Source organism: Athalia rosae, chromosome 3 (genome assembly GCF_917208135.1).
Source record: "Athalia rosae chromosome 3, iyAthRosa1.1, whole genome shotgun sequence".
In the NCBI taxonomy this organism is placed as follows: Eukaryota; Metazoa; Arthropoda; class Insecta; order Hymenoptera; family Athaliidae; genus Athalia; species Athalia rosae.
In genome coordinates, this window is record NC_064028.1 from 18,050,215 (window position 1) to 18,070,124 (window position 19,910).

General features: G+C 43.3%; 1 protein-coding gene across 11 annotated transcripts in view; it reads left to right on the forward strand.

Moving 5' to 3' along the window:
* Window positions 1-19,910, forward strand: part of LOC105690570 (protein phosphatase Slingshot) — a 110,236-nt gene that overhangs the window by 65,217 nt on the left and 25,109 nt on the right. For 10 of the 11 annotated variants that reach the window (XM_048652711.1, XM_048652710.1, XM_012408481.3 and 7 more), the window contains one exon: window positions 4,405-4,564. In XM_048652711.1, the coding sequence (XP_048508668.1) occupies window positions 4,405-4,564 (160 nt within the window). Of the gene's footprint in view, window positions 1-4,404; window positions 4,565-16,805; window positions 17,076-19,910 lie in introns of those variants that run through there. The other variant, XM_048652715.1, reaches the window with a different exon arrangement.

Consider the following 19,910-nt stretch of genomic DNA (forward strand, 5'->3'; position numbering starts at 1 on the left):
TGAGCCGAGGATTTCGAATCTGCAAACCGGATTGATCGACCTGCCGATGCGATGAAGTTATCGCCCATTTTTACGCCATTCTAGTTTTGTCAGTCCTCGATATAATTCCCGCGGCGATGATGCTATCTGAGTATTTTCATCGCCTTTTTCAGGGCCCGGAGCGAAGGGCTTCGAGTCGTGCTCACCTACCTGGGTTGATTTTACTACTGGCTACCGGGCTAAGGGTGTCCGCCCGGTTGAAATTCTGGAGCCTCCAGATTCCAACGAATATATATTTACATTTACATATATACTACACACAGCTAATATATTCGTTTGGGTTAGGTCAGGCGAAGCGAGCGGAGTACGAGTTTTTGGTTGGGTTAGATTTATTTCCGTGCTACGGGCGAGACTGCCGTGCCCAGTCGGCGAAGAAAGTCATTCGCCTCGTAAAAAAATAAGCGACTCGTGCGGAATTATGAATAAGATTATTGTCCGAATATGATCTGATGAATTTCAAACCGCGAGAAATGAAAATTTTTTTTTTGGAACGTTGTAATTTCGGAGGAAAAATATACGCCAGGTTTTGGGCTTTTATTCGTTGAAGACAACCTGTGTATTATCACCTTTACCATCTCCTTCTTTTGAACTTACAATCGCTGAAATTCGTCGGGCGCCGTCTTAATTAATTTGGAAGAGCTCCTCGCATCTGGCATCAATAGGTCTTCGGAGGACGAACGTTGGCGCATTTTCAAGTCGAGCAATTCTCGTTGATATTGCTCCCCGCAATACCGTGTCCTCTCCCGTTTCGTTTGATGACACAGATTTCGTGACTTAGTCATTAACTGTAATCTGGATAACGTTGTTTCTTATTTTGGGTGTCGTATCCATCCCTTGTACGCTTTGAGATTGGATCAACAATTCTTCGGATACCCGTGTTACTAATTTGTAATTTGTCGATTTTGCAGCTGAGTAATTCCCACAGTCTTCAGACAATTGTCCAAGAGTAACGAACTTGAAACTGTCAAACATTTGATTTATTTCTTAAAAATTGGAAGTACTATGAGCACTTCATCGAATCTCACGCGACGATCGAGGATCGAAGTCCATGTTTTTGCTCTCCATCGGAACATCGTGGCGTCGCATGTGGCTATAGGTCGAGAATCGCTTCACATTCCTTCCTGTAGTCATAGGGTAATAAATTAATTCTTATCGATTATCGTCAGTCATATTTTTAAGGCTACGCGGACACTCGGTAATTCCGCATACGACCTATAATAGCGCTTTTCGTGATACGACATCACGCGACGGTCAATAAATATCTTATACACACGTGCCATGCGTTGCATGTATTCAGGAGAAGAAAAAAAAAAAATAATTCAATAAAATAACAATCGATTGGTTAGTTTTGTACTTTGACATCGTAGATACGAGCGCATGAAATGCTGCTTCGTCAGTCTCGCAGAGAGATTTTTTTTAATTTTTGTTTTTCTTCATAGATCGGATCAAAAAATGTGCGAGTTCGACCGTTCGTCTGTTATTATTTCTCGCCCGGTTATCACATTATATACATTTATAGGAGGTGAAAGTCCTTTTCGCTTCGCCGATCTTTCCGCAAATAATACACTGCGGTATAATTACGTGATATTTTTACGCACATATAACTATAATGTCTCTGCGTATGTAAAATATCGTTACAAATTTATGCGGCTTTGTGTCGCCGCTGCAGATTAAAATTTTGTTCTACGTATCACACGTATAGCTATATTTATTCACATCCTCTTTTCGCGTTAAAACTATACATACATATATATATATATGTATGTCTACCTATGTGGTTATTCGAATATTTTTCACCAACAAAATGATAATTTACAGCAAGTTTTCGTACCATTGTCTTCGTGGAGAGAATCGTCGGCTCGTTATTTTTGGCGAAATATTTTCGGCGGGCAGAATTATCTTCTCATACCTAGCGTATCGCTTCAATTTTAGCGCACCTGCAGCTGCGCCTCTACTACTCGGTGCATCGTTCGCGTCCACCGTCGTCTGTACGCAAATAAAAATGTATTTTCGTCTTTCCGACAGCAGATCCGGGCAATTTTAAGTCTCTTATGTATATATACGCGTGTCCACGGGCATGTGCGGTCGGGAACTTTGGGAAAAAGAGGATCCATGCAGCCGAACTGCAGTTTGAAGTGATTTTCTTTCACTCTCTATTATTATTTTTTTTTTTTTTCTATTTTTCTTCATATTCTCAAAATTCGTCATCCCATTTCAACGTAGTTGAGATGATTTGCAATTCCGCGAGATCGGTTGACGCAAAATCCGTACTCCTCTCTCTCCCCCGTTGGATGTTATTTTTTATATTTTTTTTTTTTCTCTCATTTTTCTCTGCTCAATGACACAAGTATAATACGGAAAAACGAACGGTCAGAATAAAGGGAATGTACGCGGCGAAGTAAGGAACACAAGGCATAGTCCAACGGTCGAGACATTCCAAGTCGATGATACCCTGCGCTAAATTCTGTAGAGCAAGTCGGGGCTGTTGCTCTCCTCTCCGTCTCTTTTTCTCATCGCCAGCGTCTCGTCTTCTTCACCGGTATAAGCTGTCTCGACTATCTTTTTCTCGGTCTTTTTTTCTTTTCATTCTTTTTATTTTCACTCAAACTAACTCCTCCTTTCTTCTTCCTCCTCCTCCTCCTCCACCTCCACCTCCACCTCCGCAGCAGCAGCAGCAGCGCGAACGGGGCATAAAAATTCTCGGGTAAACGATTCGTGCGTCGCGTCCCGTAGAAACGAAACGATCCGCAGGGAGATGAGAGATGGAAGACGAGGGGGGCAAATACTATAGAAATTTTTCATCCCGAACCTTTTATTCCCCCCACCCCCACCTTCACCTCCAGCCCCCGCGCCACAGGAAGAGCGTATTCACGAGTCTTACGGCAGACGGATTCCTCCCCTCGCGCTTTCGATCAGCTTCTTTCCCCTATCTGTTTCTTTCTGTTCGTCCATTCGCTAATTCTCACCGTTTTCCGATCGGAAAATCTCGGAGGGGAGATCAGAGCCGATAGCCGCTGCAAATATTGGAGGAAAAGGTTGTTCTTTGTTTTTCGAATACACGCGGGGTGTTTGATCGGTCTGCTTTTTCTGCGTTTGGTTAAGCGCGGGCGGTGCGGTACGTAACGGCGGCGAGCCGTTGCTCGAATGTGTGTGTGTGAGAAAATTTATGCACTTGCTTTCGCCACTTTGTAGGATGGGAGTATAACGCGACTCGTCGAAGTTCAAGGGGAAGAGACCGAAGCGACGGTTGTGTGCGTTACGCCCAGCGTGAAGAAAAAAATACCTGCGGGATAGACCTCTCAAATTATTTTTTCGACGTCCCGTCCGTTTTGTGTACCGCGGCGCTTTCTGTACATACATTTTAGCCGTATATACCACGTATATACGTGTATATATTTGAATACAATGAATTCCACTCCTCCGCCCTCCGGGCCCATTATAGGTACCTTATATCCTACCCGTGGTTTCTTTAAGTACCGAGTTTTAGAAATGTTTTAAGAGAGAAAAAAAAAAGGAAGCGAATGCTTATACCTAATTCTGTACGCAGGTAACCAAACGGACTAATTATACGAGCGAAAGGTTCTAAGAATATAAATTTGTCTCGTCCCTCTGAAGTAGGTGATATTTTAAGGTTCTTTCGTTTATTGAGTTTTTTTTCAAAAATAAATTGCGATGATTTATTATTCGGTTGGGTCATCATCGTTCCTTTGCTAATATTCAATAAATCGATCATTTATAGTTGGTACATATTCGATACAAAAAAAGAAAGAAAAAAAATAAACATAAATAAATCAATGCCTTCAATCAATGCTGATGAAAACGTATTGATGGAAGTTGATGGACAAAAAAAAAAAAAAATTTGTAGAACAGATACGTATAGATATATTATTGAATGTATCACGAGGTCGTCGATTATTAACTTTTTTTTTCTTTTCCTTCTTTTTTCCCCGTGTATCGTCCTCGTTGTCACTGATTTATTTTTATGGCTTCTGTCGGTGTACCACTAGCGCCACGCGCGATGACCTTATCTTTATTTATTATCTTAATTACTGTATCCCCGTCATTCTTTTATTACACGGTCAATGAACCACCGCCACATTCGCCCTCGATGCGATAATAACGTAAAATTCGATGGATGTACAGTTTTTTTTCTGGAAATACGTGTCGAAAAACTATCCATTACTCGATCACCAAAATCTGCCGTACCTGTATACGAGTCTTGAGAACCGCGGTGAATTCGTCTTAAATTTTACCCACGCGTGTACTCGTATTTCTCAATTTTATCATCCCATTTCATGTGAACCTAGCGTTCGACTATCGAAACAAGGTGACGCTAATTCCGTATCGTATCATTGAATTTTTCAGTCTCAGCGAGTGTTACTTCGCTGGGAAAGGCGCCGCTCTGGTTCTACCTCCGAACGAACGGGCCAGGCCGTCGCGGCGCGTTTCGTCGGCGGGATGCGACATTCAGCAACACCTACAGTCCATGTTTTATCTTCTGAGGCCGGAAGAGACTCTGAAAATGGTGAGTGCAATCCGTACGTGGATAATTATTTCTTTATTTCGTACGATAGTTTTCGGAACAATCGACCGCAAGCATCGAACACGTTGAACGATTGCATCTGCAGGTGAAATTCTGACTACTGGAAGTTTGTGTGCGAGTCAAAATAGTGCGACTCTCAAAAGTTGAAAAGCGAAACGAAATGATTCCAGTTTACAACCGCGGTAATATGCAGAGTATCCGTACACACCGTGAATAACAACCAATCGGATGTGCGGCCCGCACGTTCTGAAATTACAATTCGCGTCGGATCGATATTCCGAAGAGATGATGAGGCCCGTACGCGAGTTCGGCGTATATTTTAATTCCCGGTAGAAATGTTCGCCTGTTCCGTGTGTATAATAATCACTGAATTTAGCTCCGGGTTTTATAAGTCAGCGACGCGTGCTTTTACGAGGGTAATTGGCGGACGCAATGTTCGCAGATTAGGCACAGCCGACGCGTGGGTCGAAGGTCGGAGGTCGCGGAGCTGTAGGTCACGGTTGAAACGTGCAGCTTGCGTATGAATTTGCACGTACACGGGTACGTACGTAGACGTAATTCTTTATTCGTACGTTGATTTTTCCTCCTGTTGTACCGTTACTGTAGCCGACGCGAGTAGGGGTATACCTCAGTTTCGACGTTTCCTATGGTTTGCCTAGATTTTCCTATACTATTTGTAAGAATTTTCACGCTTTTACGTTTCCTGCGATCTCCGCAGCTGCTGCTTTTGTAATGCGTTCAATTTTTGTTCTCATCACTCAGCTTCTGCATTATACAGATATACGTAAGTACGGTGGCGGGGCAGGTGATCCTTAGTGGGACTTTGAGCAGCCCTGCGACTTATTTTATGGAAGAAGAAAAAAAAAAAAAAAACTAAGAGGATTCGTTGCATATCGGGTTTATCGGTCGAATAATCGCGGTAACCGTACGTATTTTTGCTGCACCAACTGTTGCAGCTTTCGCGCGAATCGCTTTTGTATCTCCACGCGAATTAAGAACGAGGGCAAGCTGGCGAAGGTAAAAAAAAAAAGACTTTTCACAACGAAACTCAGAAACTCAGCGAGAAGAAGGTCGCCCAAATTAATATTGTAATTTTTTTTTTTTTTTACTTCTCCTCATCTCGTTCTCCGTACGGCGAGTTAGTCGAGTAACTCGACAACGCGCGCGATTCGGATCTCGATTCTCGCCAACGATTCGAAGTACGTACATCTGAATATCCGCAAATGGCGATTACGGAAATTCTTGGTACGCGACGGCAGCTCAGCAAATCGCTGCATTAGCTGTTACTCATTACCCTGTACACATCGAAACGTCCGTGTGTTGCGTATCTCTGGGTGTGAAAAACTACGATTACTGACCAGGACTTGTTTGCGTAGCCTTTACGCGCACGTGTATACGTGAGACAAGAGTGAGCCAGCGAGTACGGGTGTAGTATATAACAAATTTTTCAATCAGGTGTTGTGTAGTAAATGTTCCTTTCAATACGGGAATAAGGTAATAACTTTGAACCAATAAATATATATATAGCTACATACAACCACGTGTGACGTGTATAAACACATACATATATATATACATATGCATAGTCACGTGCGTATACATATGTCGTTTTATATTTACACCGTGCGTTTATACATGTACCGTAATTACGTGTACGATATTTATACACGTATGTATGTACAGCCATAGCTGTGCTCGTATTGTATGTATAGAAACTCATCTTATACCGTGTTTCGTGTCGTGCGTCGTGGTAACAATATAAATGACAAAAATTATCATATTCAAGGCTTATTTATGTCACATATATTCAACTCCTGTGATATCAATGAGGCTAGAGAATCGATGAATCTAAATTTATAATCTACCCCAGTTTTTGGCGATGCGTGCGTCAAGCTCCGTAGAATCGGATTCGAAATATATCTCGGAGTTTTCGTCGATAGTCAAAAACGACGGAACTCGTGTTCAAACTCGTTACACGTTGCCCGCGATGTAATCTAGACGCGTATATCGAAGTAATGCGATTTAATGGCTCTCGAGTTCGATTGATATCGTGGCTCGCTTTTCAGGAGGGAACCCTTTTCAGAACGTTTTTGGGTCGATGATCGTTCGCTCTCCGCTCTTCGAATGAATTATCATCGTTACCGCACGTTCGTTTTGTAAAGAAAGCAAAAAGAAAAGAAAAAGACTTCCCGATGTAAATTTCAAAGCGCGATCCATACGAGGTTTTTTTTTTTTTTACGTGCTACTGCAAATTTACGTGACCCGTCGTCTACGCGTACCCCCGGTGTCCCATGCGCGTGTGCAACCGTCATCGACACGTTTATTATATATAGCGAAATTAGGCCTTGAATCGCTTAACGTAAAAGCACTAATCAACGAAAGCGTTAATTAATCTTCCGACGAGCGTTGTAAATTATTATACCTACGAAGGTATATCGTGACGTACGCGTCACATAGGTATTACGCGGATACCTACCTACATAGCGTACGTTCGGTTAATTCGGATGCTCATAAATTTATGACGAACAATTGCATCGGTGTATCGAGTTTCGCAACTGCAGCACTCTGCGGTAGCCGTTTCATTGTTCGAACGCGGTATCGCGGTACCGCTACCGCGGTTATACGATGATATTCTAAATGTGTGCTCATTATTACATCCCAAGGAAACGAATGACGTCCGCACTGCGGGATATCGAACGTGCACGACTTCCGACGACGGATCGGCGTCCAGATCGAAAATCGTGCAATCGACGATGTGCTTGTGTTTTGTAGTTCTGCTCAGAAAAGTTTCACATTTTTTGCTTTTTTACTCGAAATCGGAGCAATCGTTATGTTTGCCACGGTGTACATCCAGTTCGGTGGATTATGTAACGTACGGACGACCGATGAAAACTGTCGCGTCGAACGGAAATGTCCCGGAAAGAGAAGCAGAGGAACGTTTAACAAAAACGGATACGCGGACGGGGGTCATTGACATCCGTGAATGGATAGGAATTACCCCTAAAATTGTACGTACACTCCGCCATAATACCGCATCGAACGAGTTCAATGAAGCGTGCACGAATAACAAGCTACCAATTACCTGTTACAGGTATGCCAATTTTGAACGCTTTTGAACATATCTCCCTCTTTTTTTTCTCTTCATTCTCTTTTTACTCTCCGTATCTTTATATCCGGATATTTCTCTGAATCTTTTACAGTCTCCGGTGTCGCGTACCGCGAACCACTTTCCGTGCCATGTATAGGTACATATGCGATATACGAGATTGGAAATATATAAGGCGAAGATTAACGAGACGTAAACGTAAAGAGTTGGGCTAAGCTATATAGTAGCTGAAAAGCAGACGGCGTATAATAGGCGCCACGTCTGACAATGCAGTCGGTAGTAGTCGCGATTCTAAGAGAACTACTGCACCTACGCTCGAATATTGTTCGTTCGTTTGTCGGACTCTCTAGAAGTTGTGCAGTCGCGGTGGTTCGTCGATTTGTTAACTATAGAGCGATAGCCGCCGCATTGCGACTATACCGCGTTGCGTCCATGTGTTGCGGAAAGCTCGATTTATTCATGGACAAATATACGACGACCACACCACACGCCTTTTATTTCCTAGCCGGTATACACGTACACCAATAATACGAGTAAAGTTCCAACCTATGAAATGTTATACTGTAACACACGTTACGTACCGTGTAGTAAATTACTTATACGCTAACGTTCGTTCCATGTAGCGGACCACTTTCTGCTACCGACGACGTCGTACTACGTACGCGACGCTTATCTCCTTGAGCCATTTTGTCATTGATACAAATTTGCATATAATACGCCAACCCCCCCTCACGTCGCTCTAGCTCTTTATATATATCATTGAAGTGCGTCGTACGTTTCTATGGTTTAGAATCTTTTTGTTTCTATTCGACCCTGCGTAATATGTTTCACATTTGAATGCAGAGAATTCATATGGAACGTAATTCCCACTTTTGTTTTGCACCAAAGCGGCTAATCGATTCTTCCGCTTTTTCGTCGAGTCGGATGGGTGGGGTGCATCTCGTGCGAAGAAAAGCAATTTTCTTTCCTCAACTCTTCTTCCCGAGGCTGGTAATCTCGTCGTGCGAGCAGTTCGAAGATTTCTATTCACCTCGTGCACGGGTTACGAGGTATACTCGATGCGAAAAAAATTCATCACGTGCGAGATGATGAACTCTCTGTGGCTGCGAAAGAAGACGACGACGAGGACGACGAAGATTCTCAGACGTATCGTGGTTACCTACTGCCTATCTTGACGCAGAGTGTAGGTCAATGAAACGAGGTCGTTGCGAAGTCTGGGTCATCGAGTCGTCATAATTGTTTAAGAATCTTTATTTCCTAATCAAGCCTTCAACCGGTCGGATATCTTCCATGAGAGTGCAGTTTCAGGACCCACACGTGCGGATCGTTATTCTCCTTACGTCGCGTCGCGACACGTCAAACTCATCCGTATAAGTTCTAGAACTTTATATATATATGTATATTCTTTTAGCGGCGTGTGTGTCATGTTAAACTGTTGCAAAGGATAAGCCGCGTTAGCTGTCGTTTTGTCACTTGGTTTCACGTCGAAGGATGCGGCTGCTTCACTTATTCGCTTCTTTATTTTTTTCGGTTATTTATTTTTTCGCGAAAAGGATATAACTCGCGCAGGGATGAGAGCCGGTAGACTGGAGCAAGGACGAAATTTTTTTTCTTTATTTTTATTACGTCGGACGTCGAAGAGTCGAGTTCTATTTGGCCTCGGGCCAGGGATCCTTCGACCTTAACGATTTTCTCCGCCGTCACGATGATACAAAGCAACCTCCGCGAATCCTCCCGCCCTTTGCGGACCACCCGTTGTTGCAAGTTTTAACCAACTTTGTAAGGTCGCAAATTTTCGTCCCTCCATCGCCAGCTGCCGACTTTTGTTTGGTCCGTAGGTCGAAATTATCGAATTTCGACTACTCTGTGATCTGGAACGGGTACCGAAATTACCTTCGGCAGCGAGATAAATACCCAACCCACCGAAGGAATAACAGGAGGACGACGGATCCTTGAAAACCTCAAGGTTAAACTAATTGGACTCCGAATTGTGTGTTCTGTCGAGATATTGAATTATATTGTACGTATTTCGCACGCATTTACAGGAGAAGTGTGTCCGTACTATTTTTCACGTCCAATTTAATTGAAGTCAATTTTAATTCAATATTTATTCGCGAGATGTGTATACGTATATATTTTTTTTCTTTTTTTTCATCGTACACAAGTGAAATTGTTCGTTGAAAATGCAATAGCGCAAGCAATTACAGGTGTGGTTTGATAAAGAATCCTTTTTTTTTTTTTTTTTTTTCTTACAACACGGGCGCGAATCGCGTTTCTTTATTTTTCGCCGTGTACAGTTGGTTCGTGTTGCTCGGAGATCATTAATTGGCTACGATAAATCGAAGCAGGTCTTTCACTTCTGTGACACTTGGCATTCCTCGTTTAGCCCCGAGGCTCCCTTTAGGACGTAGGGATGCCGGGATGAAGAGATTAATCTTATTCCGAAACCCTCGAGCGGGCCAAGGCTGCCGGTTTTGCACTTAATACCGTATGCCCCCGTAACGAGTCTGACTTATCGGAATCCAGGTCAGGCCGTGGATACGTTTCTGGTATACGTTATCGAATGTGAGGTATGTCGATATTCCGACCGCATCCTCCGCTTGTAATACTTTTACGTATATCTACTAGATTTTTCACGATCGTCGATCGACGATGTTTCTTATGCTGATGTTGTGTACGAAATCGAAAGTGCGATGCGTAGTACAGCAAAATGAGTTATGGAGTTTCACTTGTGATTTTGACAGATTTTCTAATATCGTCCGAAAGTCTTCTGTCCGTGCGATGTACGTTTTGAATGAAGTTACGCGATCCTCGTCTAAGAAATCCGACTCTTCCATCATTGGGTAATATTTAGAATTCCGAATAGAGTCGAGGCGAAATTGATCAACCGATATTCGTGGAAATACTCATCTTCTTATTCATTCGATGGCCGTTTAATATTCGCTCGCAAAAGCACTTGGAGAAACGTACACACACATACCATTTACCGTTCACCTACTACCTACTTGCGACAATGAGTTTTGACGTGCGTCGCGCGATCGTCTTGAAAATTTACATGTCACGCCGTTCATCTCGCCGACATGAATTCTGCGGTGTACGTACGTACGTATCGTCAGGACACGCCTCGGAGCTCGATCGTTTTTCTTCGCTGTCCTGTCCGTCGTTCTCGTCGACATTATCTTCGGTTACACACCTACTCCTCGCATATTATCTCGATCGTCCGCTGGCGCAGCTGCCGTATGCAGTTGCAGTTGCAATAGCAATTGCAGCTACCGGTTCATCATCGTGTATCGTTTACCGTATTGATGTTTTCAGCTACTTTCACTCCTCCGGCGTTTCTCTACCGGGAGATCGTCCAATCTTCTTCTAATCATCCGCAGTATCCTTCGAACCGCCGCACATTCGGAGTCCGGTTACGACTACACCCGTAGTTCGCCCGAAGCGTTCGAACCTCCCAACGATCGTCGTTCGACGCGACACGTTTCCTCCACGCGGACATTCGATCCTCGGAACAACAATAGACTCGTCGTTCGGAATATATTGGATTCGGTTTTTCATTCGCTCGAAGAAGAGGATCGAGCGGAAGCGATATTTTGCTGAAATCGATTCCGGATTTTGTTACGGCTGCGGTCAACCGGTTAGACCGACGCGTCTCCGCTGCCGCGAAGTAACGAAGTAAACGAATGTGGGTATATGTGTATACCTACACGTATGTCTGTCGATATATATCCTGTGTGCAGTTGCGGAGAACTAGATCTCGGCTTGAGCTATGGGCTCCTTCGCAGCGACCAGCGACGGTATGGCATAGACCGGAAGCCCTAGGGGCGCGTTTCGATGACCTCCTTGCCGAAGATCGAGATTTTAAAGTCTGGAGGCGTGTGTTCGAAGTTTTACGCGTGATCCGCGCTCCTTGATCCCTGCAGTGGCGTCTCTCGCGAGTGACGACCTCTGATAATATCCTCGATTATTATTAGTTGGACAAAAAAGTAGAGAACGAAACACAACGTAAATTGGAAGTTCGGAGAACCGTTCGATCGAAAGTTTCTTATCTGTGGTATAAAATAGCCCCCGAGTATTATACGTATGTATACGGACGTTCGCGGAGAGAAGTATTGTACTTGAAACTTTTTATTTATAAAACTGATTGCGAGTTACTTTTTTTATGGGGCGCTCTTCGATCTGCAATAAAAGTATTTATATACATATATATATATATCTGCATCTTCCTCTCACGACTCCCATAAATATACGGATTCTATTTTTGGTCGGAAATTTATCGCGACCAGAGCTACCCCTCGTCGTAAAACAAGGCGATTCTTATCGATTGCTTCTATTTTCATTGTTGTACGTTTTTGAAATCTCCTCGCGTTTAGTTTGATAAGGAGACTTACGGGTATTCGATGTGCACATTTTCCATTGAACGACCAGCAATCCGGCCGATGAATTGTCACATTGGTTTCCTCGGTAATTGACTTACAATTGTGCGACGATCAGCCGACTCGCAGGTCGCACTCTTTTACCTGCGCGGTTGACACGGTACCGGGTATTTTAGACGACAATAAAAGCTTATTTGCACGAATCGAAGTAAGATCCTTTTGTTGCAACGTATAACGTGAGCCTATTATGTCGGAACATGTCCGTAAATGGTGCGCTATTTAGGCGACGGTTGTCGCTGCTGATTCTGAGAGCGTCGATATAATTATTCAATGACAAACAAAAAAAATTGACATACCTTCAATTTATTCCTTTTGCGGAATGAAATGGCAAACTTTACTCGCCTCGAGAAAAAAAAAACCTCGTTTACTCGATCGTTACAACGCGACCCGGATCTTTTTTTTCCTTCTCTTCTTATTACCGACTACGTACCCGTATACATCTACTTACTTCGTGAACTTCCTTGTCCAGTTTTAGATTACGCGGAACCTCGAACCCTCGCGGTAACGATAAATGGAAACGATCGCCCGACGCGAAACGATTTAAACTTTTTAACAGTCGTACACGTAGTTATGGTAATTTGACAAAATTCGAGTCTCTTTTTCTCTTTCCCTGCGGAGAAATTCCCCAGGGATTTTCCTGAAATCTTTTTTTTTTTTCAATCATTGAAATGGATCACTTCGTGGTCAGCGACATTTTGGCTCGAGACGCATTAATTCCCGAGTGGTTTGAAACGTGACAAAAAATTCAGCGAAAAAACAATTCGTCAGCCGTGACCTTTCGAGGTCACAGAAACCGACGCTCGGAAGGGGTGGAGAAAAGTAAAAATAACAATCGACGATAAAATTCGCATATATTCGAATCGAAGACCGCGAGAGAGCCATTTATTCTCGTAAGTTTTCGTTTACTTTTTCTCCTTTTTCGTTCGATCGGAGGAAACGATATAAAGTCGCATGTAATGGCTGAAATTAGTTTGCGTGCCGATTGATGGCCGGGGTTTATACGTCGAAGTTACGTTAAACCTCCTGACGCTCGTTGATATTATCGCGAGTTTTCATACTCCTGAATATCCGCAATTACGTACATACGTATACACACTTATTCGATGCGTCATGCGAGGGGGGGCTCTATTCGGACTCGCGGTTCTTACCCTCCGAGGGGAATAATTTTTTTTCACTTACTTACGTACATGCCTCGCGATTCTTCGACGGTAACGATGACTCCGGCACCGCTGCGGTTTACAGGAAGGAGACCGAGGCGAAGAGGTGAAAAGAAGCGGGATAATAAAAGGAGGAAGAGACGAGGACCCGGTTCGCCCACGGGAAAGCCTTCGAGAAATCCGCACTCCTGCACGTTGCTTCGTACTCGGTATATCGTGTATATTCCCTACTTCGTCTACGGCTCCCATCGCCCGAGACGAGGAGGACTCCTCGCGCCAGATTGTAACGCTGACGAGCACGGAATGTTAATGGAAATCCTAAGATAATACTCGAGTAATTAGTTGATTTATGGATCTCAACGGGCCCGGCGTGTTGCCGTCACCTTTTCATCGCCGCGAAATCGTCGAGGTGATTTCGCGAAGATTTAACGTATACATGCATCCTCCGATGTAATTAATAACAAATCGTCGCATCGCGGCAATTCGACGATTATAATTAATTCGTCGACGTTACACCTTCGTCAAAATTATTGACTTTTTAAATCACGTTGAATACGCGTCGTTTGTTTCACGCGACACAGAAATTGCGACAAGCTTGTTTCAAAGGTGTGTGTGTGTGTGTGTGTGTGTGTGCCTCTCCGTCGCTTCGACACGATTCACGTGTATTTTATTACCCGAAACTGACGCGTTGCGTAATCACCGGGTTAATATTCCGCTGAAATATTATAACGAGTTTCATTAATTAAATAACTTGGACCCGACGGGGTTTTTATTCGAGAATTTTCGTTACGAGTAGCTACTAGTAAATATATACCGACACGTTGAATGAAATCTCAAAACGGTTGGAACGCAAACTTTTTATAATAAAATTTCGATCGCGTGTCTTGATAATAATTAATACGTTGAATTTTTGATTTAACGTGCGATCTGCATCGTGCAACTTATTAATTATAAAACGTTGTTATTCATTTATATTTTCTCCTACGATTAATGGAACGCGGAATGAATGAAGTATCTATATTATATACCACACCGTGTTACAAAATTAATCATCAAAACTTTCTACCTGTTTATTCAGTAACGAAAATTTTTTTTTTTGTCGCAAAACTGATTTTCGTTGCAGTTCGTAATCCAGGAAAATTGTTCTCGTTCGACCGCACAACTTCACCGTGGTGTGAATTATTTCGGACAGTGAGTTGTACCTACGTGTGGATATCGCAGTGGTTTGGCGATCGGTACTCGTCGACACACGAGATGCTGCGGGTTTCACGAAAAATTGTCAAACAAAACACGCTGCTCATACGCGTTATACAAGTTATTACGTGGGTCTGTATAGGTATCTAAGGTATGCCTCGTAAAACGTGTACCAAAAAGAAAAAAAAAAAAGAAAAAAAAATAAAAAACCAGGAAAAAAGGAAGCAAGAGGAAAAAGAAAAAGGGGGAAAAAAAAAAAACACCCCGCTGTTCAGCACAGTGGAATTAATTGCGTCCATGAGTACATTCTTCCTTTTCGGTGCGCGAGACTTGGCGGCTGTGCTCACTTGGTTGCCCTGACGAGTTGAAGTCTCGAGTTAATTCGACGAGGCGAATGATTCGGGACATTAACCTCGGGAAAGTGTCAAATGCAGCTAGCGGGCGAGACCTTCGTTACGGCTGCTGCTGCTGCTGCCGCTGCTGTACCGTCGCCACGTACGAGAGCCCCTAAATTTTTCAATTTCTCACACCTCGTTTAACCACCTCTGGTAACGTTACACTCGATTCCACCGATGATATAAAACTGTGGGAATCGCGGCGTTTCCAGAGTCAAACCAAACGGAAATAAAGAAAAAAGGATAAACCCGGAGAAAAAAGAATCGGGCGAACCACATTTTTGGAGGATACGGGTAACACCATTATATTCCATACGAGATCGGAGAAAATTTCTCTGGAATATTCTGTCCGATGAAAAAGTAACGGGAGACTCTACTTTTTGTGTTTCTTCACTGATTTATTCCCTTTTTTTTTTTTTTTTTTTTTTTTTCTCTTCTCATCGAATGCCGCAGGTGGACTGCTTCGGCTACGTTACCTATCTGCTCCGGAGTCTCGAGTCGTCTTTACTGGTCTAGACTCTAGGAAGTAGTTGCGAGTAAAGTGGGCCGCGCCCTGCCCTAGTAGGTACCTCCTGTAATTAACACCGCGTGGATTAATTACGAGGAGTCAAAATGTCGCGAGACTCGTTTTGAGTTTCACCACGACATACGATAAACTTGCTCCACTTCCAAGGCCCCAAAGTGTTCATTTTTTTTTTTTTTTTTTTTTTTTTTTTTTTTTTTTTTTTTTTTTTTTTATTATCTTCTTTATTTTATTTATTTTATATCAGCCACCGTAATTTCACGCGATTCAACTATGCTCGGTATTCGAATAGCCCATTAATTTTGTACCGAGATTAACAATTTTGAAAATTTCTCAATTTTCTCACAAAGATCCGATTCCTCAGCAGACGTAAATGTATGGCTTGCCGCGGCACATCCGTTAAAGAGTATAACCCAATTGAAACCCCTCGATAAAGAAACGTACCCTCGCACCGCTGCGCCTCTGCATTTTTATAGGGAGTATATAAAATTCTGACGGTGGAAGTGAATCTTTCATCTTTCGGATCCGCAAAAATTATAAGTCAGCTCGTGTCGTATAACTTCTCTATTTGCTTTTCATTCACTTCGCATGTATAATGACACCTACCACGCAATACGGCGATACGGTCACGAGGCCAATTGGATAACAACTATACCGGGTGATTTTGCCCAAATTAGATTCATCGGGAACGGTATAACGGTCGCCAAGGTCGAAGGGGAATAAGCCAACGTATTCGTCTCGTTCGTATCGAAAATTTCATTCGCGTGCGTGTTCACTTGTGCGTGGCAATTGAGCAGAAGGGGGTTCGAAATCCACGAGTTTTAGGGGTCGCTTTCGGACGGCTCAAAAGCCTCGTGTTTTATCTGATTTCTTTCGTTTTTTTTTTTCTTTTTTAAACAGATTTTTCACTTCAATTCATATTCGAATCATTCCGTTTAAACGAAATTCGTCACGTCCCTACAAATTGGATACCGTTAAAAGCTCCTATCCACGGATTAAACTAAGCGCGCTAAAAGCCCGACGTCGTTTTTCACACCCCGCGTTTACAAATATAAATACAATATCCTACGACGCGGACGTAATCTACGCGTTGGAAATTGAAACCTTTTTTTTTAGCCGTTTATCGAACGGCACCCGATGAAAAGAGAATAAGAATTCTTAAGTTTCCCAGAATCGTATACGTATAGCCTTATCGCATAGAATCGCTGTATCCAAAATTGTTAACCAACTTGATAAGAGCTTGATAACTCGTAACGATCATCTGATATTGGTGGGGGTAATTTCGACGTGGAGATGGTACACCGTACGTACACTGTACATAAATAAAATGTCGAATCTTTCGCGGAACACATGTGTGTGTTCCGCTTGTTCAGACATCAGTCCGACCGATATATCGTTCCAAATTGCACCCTGATCGTCTTTCGCGGGTCGAAGAAACCAATTGCGACGATCATGAAGTGTTTCGTGGCTACGAACCGACGATTGATATCCTCACATTTTCGTACGAGTACGCCGACCAGTGGTTAAAATTTCGACAAAACAAATCGAATCCGAATCTTTGGATCTATAATTGAAAATATATAGAAGAACAAAATATGGAAACGCCAACGAGCGTCATCCCCTCGGTAAAAACGAAACGGGGTTCGATAGTGTGCGGGGGATACAAAAACTTCAGTTACAAGGTAGAACCGCAAGCTTCTTTTTTTTTTCTCTCGCTCAATTACATCGTTGAATATTTTGTTGATAATTTATTTTGTACGGTTGTGTGTGCATAGTTGTGTTACGTACAAGTGAACGCTGCAACGCCGGCGGTCTATGTTTATAAGAGAATATGAGTCAGCTACACGCACTAACTGAGAGCTATTATCCATGACCAAATAAGGTAGCTCCTTTCGCCCGCAGACAATTATCACTTGCGTCGATCTCCAGATAAGATGGGTTCAAATTAAACTGACGATCGTATAGAGATGTGTTCGTTATCAGCTGGCTGCGAGAGAGAACGATTTGATATTTGATTTTTGCGCCGGTAATTCAAAGATCGCTTTTTATCGTTTGCCGCGCTTATCGCGTACGCTTTACCGTACGTCGTACACGCGCTTTTAAAACACTCGTTCGATGATCGAGAAACGATTTCCCGTTCGAAAATCGTTATTTAATAATTCCGTCACGAATCGCGACATTTTTTCTCTCCGCGGGGATTCCCTTTTAAATACATAACAAATCGATCGTTCGAAAGTGAGACTAATTTTCTACACGCCTCGAATCACGTTCCTCGTCGTCATTTCGAACGATCCCATCGGTATCGCGTACAGTTCCGACGTCCGACGGGAAACGGTAAAACGCTCACCGTTTCCTGGTTCGATCGATCAACCCATCGACGACCGATCAGGTGTGTCGTAGATCGAACACCGAAAACGGAAGACAGCTGCCGCTTACCGATGACGTTGGTCTTCGGTTTTTCTTTCCCTTCTAGTTTTTTTTCCTCCGCTACGCGATCGTTTAGAGCATCGAATTCGCGATTCGCTTTGCCTCGCCGTAATTTCAACGGCGAACTGTAACAGGTGTGTCGTAATTCTCGATCTCCGTTCCGTGTACGTACGTACTACGGCATAAAATATCGGTGAGTTGAGTCACGTTTTTCCATACGGTGTACAAACGCTGCGAGTTACAAACGTGTGCCACGATCCCGCGGTAGGATCGGTTCCCTTTACCAACGATCTTTGCAAATATCCCAGAATCCTCTCTCGGTCCGCACCGGGGGTCTCTTTGGGTCGCGACTACCGGCGCGTGCAAATCGCGCCTGAAGAATTGCTCTTCGAAAGTCTAATGCGGCGAGGCGAGCTGCTCGATTGCCATCCTTCTCGGAAAGATCCGTATCGTCATACGAGAAGAGAATTTCCCACTACGTATATTGCACACTTTACCATACACCTCGTCCCCGACTCGCGCAAGTCCTTCTCCTATAGCTGCGATTCTTGTTCCTTATTTCTTCGAGCACGAGTATTAATACGTGAAGAAAAACTAGGCCACTAGTTACATTATTCCGAGCTTCGTGTCAGCCGGGCGGCTCGTTGTTTTTATGCAACCGAGCACACGAGAATTCTGACGTTAAAAGTTCACGTGCAGGCTATGATACGTAATCGCAATTTCAATGAATTCGGTGTACGGAATTGACACGCGCTGTGCAGCACCGAATCCGTCTGACATCTGTTGTATGATAATTTGCCAGAGTACAATGTCCGGTGCGGTCCAAGAGCTTTATTCCAGATAGCAGCGACCCGGCGATGCCTTTTTTATTTTCGTATAGCGCGTACGCGATACGTGGCATGGATTCGGAACAGAGACGACCAATTCGATCGGGATTGACGTCTGTTTTTTCTCTCGAGACGAAATCGGGTCTGAGTTTATCAACGATTCGATCCGATGAGGCGAAAATCAGACGGGGTTGACCGTGATCTTCGGGCGAGTGATCGATAAAAATTGAAGTTTTGGTCATTGGGATACCTATACGGCACGACGACTAATTAATCGGAGGAGTTGTCTCGTCGTCCGTACCATGAATGGATCGCCTTGAATAAAGATGCCTATTTCGATGCCTATTGTTGTCTGGTCAGGAGTGTGTTCGGTCTGCACGTAAAATTCTTTTGGTAAAACACGTCGTTAACGTCCATATACCTACCTATACCGATGCATAGGATGTACTCACTTACCTACACCCAGCTGCTGTGCATACATGTGTAGTAGGAATATATTCGCACCCAGATGATAAGCATCAAAACAGACAATAGCTGACGATGTATATGAGAAACTCGACGAACGGTATAATGTCATTAAGGTAGGACTGCAGATGACTCATTGACACACAATATAAAAGTAGGTACGCGTACATACATCTAGCCACTTGATATTTTCCCTGAATACGTATTCGATACTACGGACGTCAATCGAGGTGTTACAAAGTTTTGAAAAAGTCTTGAATTTTTCGTACTTTCCGAGCGATGGAAACGCGGTTCTGACTTCCGGATTATTATGCGGTATATTTATGCGACGAAGAAATTTGATGCGACTTGCGGATTTTTTTTTGCCATTTCTTTTTTCTCATCGTATAAGTCGATGCACGTCGCCAGAGCTTTCCATGTATACATTATAAATTACGACGAATTTATTTTGCAGCGAACAAACGCACTGCAACTCGATTAATCCGAATAACTGTATGGGGAATATTATATTACCGCGATATATGTACGCACACGTATAACACTCTTCCTTCTACTTTCGATTTGCGAAGCGAGCTATTGCAGCAGGTGAAATGGCATCGGGTAAATCCTCGATAGTCTAGCGGGGGGGGGGGGGAGTCTCGAGTTCCAACGAAGCTGCGCAAATGCCGTGGGAAGATTTCATCCCGATATGTAATATCCCGATCTAGTATCTCTCTCCTCTCCTCTCCCCTCTAAAATATTATAAATTAAAATTCGATCTCCCCCGTGTTACCCTGCACCGCTGCACTTTCCACGCCT